The sequence below is a fragment of the Nicotiana sylvestris genome, chromosome 7 (genome assembly GCF_000393655.2).
Source record: "Nicotiana sylvestris chromosome 7, ASM39365v2, whole genome shotgun sequence".
Classification (NCBI taxonomy): Eukaryota; Viridiplantae; Streptophyta; class Magnoliopsida; order Solanales; family Solanaceae; genus Nicotiana; species Nicotiana sylvestris.
In genome coordinates this window covers 160676592-160681899 of record NC_091063.1, presented here as the reverse complement: position 1 = coordinate 160681899, position 5308 = coordinate 160676592, and the positions used below count along the sequence as shown (strand labels likewise).

At 33.0% G+C, this 5308-nt stretch overlaps 1 protein-coding gene across 2 annotated transcripts; it reads right to left on the bottom strand.

Moving 5' to 3' along the window:
- Positions 1–868: 868 nt before the first annotated feature.
- Positions 869–3457, bottom strand: LOC104224316 (putative serine/threonine-protein kinase). 2 transcript variants are annotated; one of them, XM_009775942.2, is made up of 6 exons: positions 3260–3457; positions 3015–3130; positions 2651–2867; positions 2068–2305; positions 1791–1941; positions 869–1556 (listed from the first exon to the last, which is right to left on the bottom strand). In XM_009775942.2, the coding sequence occupies exons 1-6, from the start codon at positions 3333–3335 to the stop codon at positions 1221–1223; spliced, it is 1134 nt and encodes a 377-aa protein (XP_009774244.1). In that variant the 5' UTR covers positions 3336–3457; the 3' UTR covers positions 869–1220. The 2 variants fall into 2 exon arrangements, with proteins under 2 accessions (XP_009774244.1, XP_009774249.1); XM_009775947.2 differs by having other exon boundaries at positions 3015–3113; positions 3260–3349.
- Between the last annotated feature and the right edge of the window lie 1851 nt (positions 3458–5308).

Here is a 5308-nt window from a genome sequence, read left to right as displayed (position 1 = left end):
ATCAGTACCTCGTATAAAATTTATACGATGTGCTTTAACATATAATCAATAATGCAGACAGTGAAACCAATTGACTATTTGTGTAAATATCTCTTTGTAAAATAGCCTATATTTGCCCGAGACCTCTAATTAAGTGTGAACGAATCGGCTAATATCTCACGAAGGCAGGTTGAAGGATCCATTCTTCAACAAATGACCCTAGTGGAAGGGTTGACCCTTAGATGTTAGCAGCCATAAGCCCTTAATGTCAAGGGACTATACATTGATACCTCAACTTGCGCAGCTTATAAGTTTCCTTCTACATTTATTATCAAGACAAGATGTCTATTTCAACAAAAAAATCAATCATATCATTAATGTATCATTTGTCAACCGTATCAATAATTAAGTAGTGGTTAATAGATTAACATCCCATTCACTAATTTATCAACTCTTGTCTCATCATTTTCTGTTTTCGTAGCTTTCTTGACAATAATAAGGATGCTTTATTGCTCCTATATTTTATGCACTTTGTTCTTTTTCCTTTTCGTTTCAAACTCTGTCTGTGTGAACTTGCTCGTATTATCAATTTCAAGCTAGGATAAAGAAATAAGGTTGCGGTAGGTTGACGACCAAATTTAAACTTATCAATTCACACTAAGCAGATGCCAACTTGTTTGACGCTGAGGCATAGTTGATATTGATTCGGAAGGGAGTAATAGAATGTGAGGGCTGTGTCTGGCTTTGTTAAAGACTTAACAGAAATGATGGAGCAATTTTAATAATGCCTCATCATTTTGTTATTTTGGTAATAGCTGTTGCACCATATAATGATATGAATCCATTTTAACAAGAAAATGTTCATAATAAATGAGAAACTTAAAAAAGGTATCAAGAATAAAACAATACTAAAGGTAGTGTCTACAACAAAGTAACCACCAAAAACAATAATGAAAGACCTAGCTGCCCACATTAATATACAATTTCTCCAACAACCAAAAAAAGGAAAAAAGAAAAGTGAGCAAACTCAGTGCATGTGTTTCAATCTGTGTGCATAATATACTCTTTGTACAAAGTACATTCTAATTTCTAGCTATCACTACTTGTTTGAGCCTTGAAAACAGCCTCTCGCAGAAAAGTAGAGTAAGGGCTAAGGTTGCGTACGATAGATCCTTGTGATCTGGCCCTTCCCCCGACCCCGCTAATAACGGGAGCTTAGTGTACCGAGCTGACCTTTTTTACTACTTCCTTCTTCCTGTTTGAAATGGGCTTCCTGGGCTCATACTTGTGGAAGCTTTAGAAAAAAAACTTTGAGAAGAATGTTTTCTGCCTATCTTAACATCCATTAAATCAGCAACAATCCCAGGCTGAGTAATCTTCATTTCGTCTACTATTGTCGCACCATTGCTGCTCAGCATCTTGATGACCATTGACATTTTAGGGCGGAGGCTGGCGTTCTCTTGCACGCAGAGCAGGCCAACTTTCAAGAATCGGACAGCTTCATCGCTCGAAAAATCTCTATCCAAAACAGGGTCCACTAGCTCTAATAGTTGGTCAGAATTGTACATTTCCCATGCCTAGCAAACAATAAATACCAACACAAATTGATCTTCTCATGTCATATCAAGCCAACAAACTAACATCAACATCTTAATAAGTCAAAATCATGGTTCCCATTTAGATATTTGCATTCAAATAAAGGTAAATTTTAGATTATTAATAGTAGGATTCATTCGAAAGTGAGCCTTGGCGTAACTGGTAAATCGGGTTGCCCTTTAATAGTAGGATTCATACTAGTCAAAAGTAATTACCTTGTTAACTAGGAAATGCTCTCCTCTAGTAATGTCAAATGCAACAACTGGTGAACCGCTGACTATTTCTAGTAGCACGACTCCAAAGCTATAAACATCTGATTTGCGCGTTAAGTGTCCACTGATGGCGTATTCTGGAGAAAGATAGCCTCTGTAGGGCATAAGATCATGAGTTCAAGAAAATTCACAACATGATCAGCACAACAAAGACTAGGAAGAACAACATGAGTACACTTCAAAATTCAAAAAGAACATATATCTACTAATGCTAACTTACAATGTTCCAGCAACTCGGGTACTAATGTGTGACGTGTTCTCTGAAAATAGCCTAGCCAAACCAAAATCTGCAATTTTTGGTGTAAAATCCTCATCAAGTAGTATGTTGCTGGCTTTAATATCCCTATGTACAACATGTGGACTCACTTCTTCGTGTAGATATGAAAGTCCCTTTGCTATTCCTATTGAAATTTCTTTCCTTAGTTTCCATGTAAATTTACTTCTGTTTTTCTCCCCGCCTGCTTAGTCAAAACAATTCAATCAAGAAACAACCTCAAGATTTTGTTTAATATAACTGTGGCGTCTGATGCAGCTTGCGCAAAAAGGGGCAACCCGGTAAACTAAGCTCCCACTATGACGGGGTTCGGGAAGGTCCAGACCACAAAGGTCTATTGTAAGCAGTTTTCCCCTGCATTTCTGCAAGAGGCTATTTCCACGGCTCGAACCCGTGGCCTCTTGGTCACATGGTAACAATTTTACCAGTTACGCCAAACCTCCTGATGCAGCTTGCGCCATTGCTCGCCTCGACTAATTCGAGGGGCTACCGGCTACTTTCGACCAGTACAGGAAAACAAAGAAATTACCTAAGAATGTTTGGGAAAGACTGTTATTTTCCATGTAATCATAGACTAAAAGTCTATTTGCTCCATCAACACAACATCCTTTGAGGTTGACAAGGTTTTCATGTTTAATATCAGACAATGCAGCTATCTCTGATACAAATTCCCTTTCACCTCGCATTGATTCCAATTCAACTGATAGAACTTTTACAGCCACAAAAATTCCATTTTGAAGCTTACCCTTTTCAAGAAAAGCCACAAAATAAACATCAAAATAATAAATACACATTAAACAAACCAAAACTCACACCCCCTTTTTCTTTTTTTTTTTGGAAGTCAGCTATTTTTTGGAAAAAGAAAGATTTTTTTTTAAATTAAAAAAACTCACCTTGTAAACAGAACCAAAACCACCCTCTCCAATTTTATTTGAAGCTCTAAATCCATGAGTTGCAGCTTTCAATTCATTGTAAGAGTACACTGTAAAATGCTGGGAAATTTGTCCACCTGTTTTTAGAATTCATATTCTTAAGAAAATACCCTTCTAGTACAAGTTGAAAATTTTAAACCAGAATTATCAAAGACAACAATAAATAATGAGACTTTTAAGTAAAACAAAATGGTTTGAGAAGTTACCATATGGGATTTGGCTGCCCTCTAAAGTAACTGAAGATGAGCTAAAACACTTGAGAAATGGAAAAGAAAACTTCATACTTCTTGAATTATGAAACTCAGTCTTGAATTTTGGTTATGCAATTTAGTTATAAGCAATAATTTTTTATAAAAAAATATTAATGGGAAAGAGTGTGAAAAGAAATGAGAAGAGGAGTGGGAGGAAAAGCAACAGAAAGGGAGGAGTTTCATAGATTAGAATTGTTTATATATTTGATGTCATGCCCATAGATTTTGACTCTTGCCAAGACTTTTTTTAATGTATGATAGTAATAAAATGTTTTCTCTTGGCCTACTCCAGCTAACAATTTTAGTTTTTAAATTACAACATCCTAAGAATATTTCAACTAATTCAACAAATGAATAGACTTTGGTCAATATAATATTCTATGAAGAGTTTAAGTTCTATCCTAGTGATGGAGTAAAAACTATTTTATACAATTATGTTATTATTTAGGTATTTACATATAAATTTTCGATAAATATTAAGTACATAATGATAATTTAGTATTAATAATAGTTAAATTGCTATTAGTTGATTGTGTAAAAAAATCATTATACCATCCGTATATATGAGTTAAATCCTTCTATATATGGTATTTCTACAATATTAGAGCAGGTAATAACTACAAAAACATCAACGACAATAACAACATTCCCAGTATAAATGTGTACGCAGACCATATTCATATTTCGTGAAGATAAAAAGATTGTTTTCAGTAAACTCTAAGCTCAATAAAACATAAAGAGCGGATAATAACTAAAGCTATAAAACATTTACCTTTTTTTTATAATATTCATTGAAAGGGTCTTACATAGTAGTACTAGGTTCTTTGGAACTCTCAACCATATTCTTAGACAAGTAGAAAATTAGACTTTTGCTACAACAGTTTCTCACCTTTGTATATCAGGATTCAAATTAACTGAATTTCACTTTACATTCTATAAATATTCTTTCACTAGCTTGATATGAGAAAACTTGTACTTGTAGAGTTCTATATTATGTGTAGTTTCTGAATATATATTTAAATTTTAATTTAAAAAATGAATAGTCCATTTAATTACTACAGCTATCTCGATTAAGAATTTAAGTTATTTTTGTATTTATATGTGAAAATCATATATTTATATGATCCAAACATAAAGTTTAAGATTTGTCTTAGAGTATTTATTTATAAAATAGTCTAAGCATGTTAAAGATTCTTACATGTGTTACAAAAAATTTAATTTACTAGTCTCCCAGTTCACTTTAATTGATTTTTGGTTGTTTTCACATATATTAAGAAATTCATCTTTTAGTATTAGTTAACAATAAAATTGACCATATTAACCTTAATTTGTTCATTGAAAATATAAAAAATATTCCTAAGCTTTTTACTCCAAGGACATCTGTGACAAAAAGAAGTTAATTCCTTTTTAATATCTGAAAAAATTAGTATTGTGGATCACAAAAAAAAAGTCCGAAAAATCAATTAAAGTAGACCGGGGGAGTACTATATTATAGGAATGTGTACTTTGATTAACACATTGATTATATTGGTAGTCGAAAGTTTATAAAAAAACTGTATTGGTCTGATATTTGGATTCGTGCAGTGTAGGACCACTAAAAAAGAAAACGATACCTATCAGGTGTTTCACCATTTATTGTATTTGGACCTAAGACTTTTGATTAAGGGCGGAGCGATCTCATATGTCTCACTATATCTTTTCCATTCATCATCTTACCATATCCATCCATCTCTCAGCAGATAAACTAAAATTATTTAACCTGTAATTTTCTTGAATAATATATTAAACAGTTGACTTAATACAAAAACTTTTATTAATTAGGTAGATCGAGATACTTTTGTATTGTGATGTAATAGGTAATAGCTTCCCCGTTACGTACCTTCTAATTTCCCCGGCGGCAAATCATAAAATAATAATCTCAAATAAATTAGTCCTAAGAGAAACCAGGCACATTCAAATTTTAAAAAAAAAAAAAAAAAACAAGTAGAAAAATAAGATATTTGG

Coding starts and splice junctions, on each gene's coding strand:
- LOC104224316 (XM_009775942.2), bottom strand. CDS start 3,335: ATGAAGTTTTCTTTTCCATTTCTCAAGTGTTTTAGCTCATCTTCAGTT. Junction 3,131..3,259: donor GGGCAGCCAAATCCCATATG/GTAACTTCTCAA, acceptor TTCTAAAAACAG/GTGGACAAATTTCCCAGCAT. Junction 1,557..1,790: donor AGCATTTCCTAGTTAACAAG/GTAATTACTTTT, acceptor ATTGTTTGCTAG/GCATGGGAAATGTACAATTC.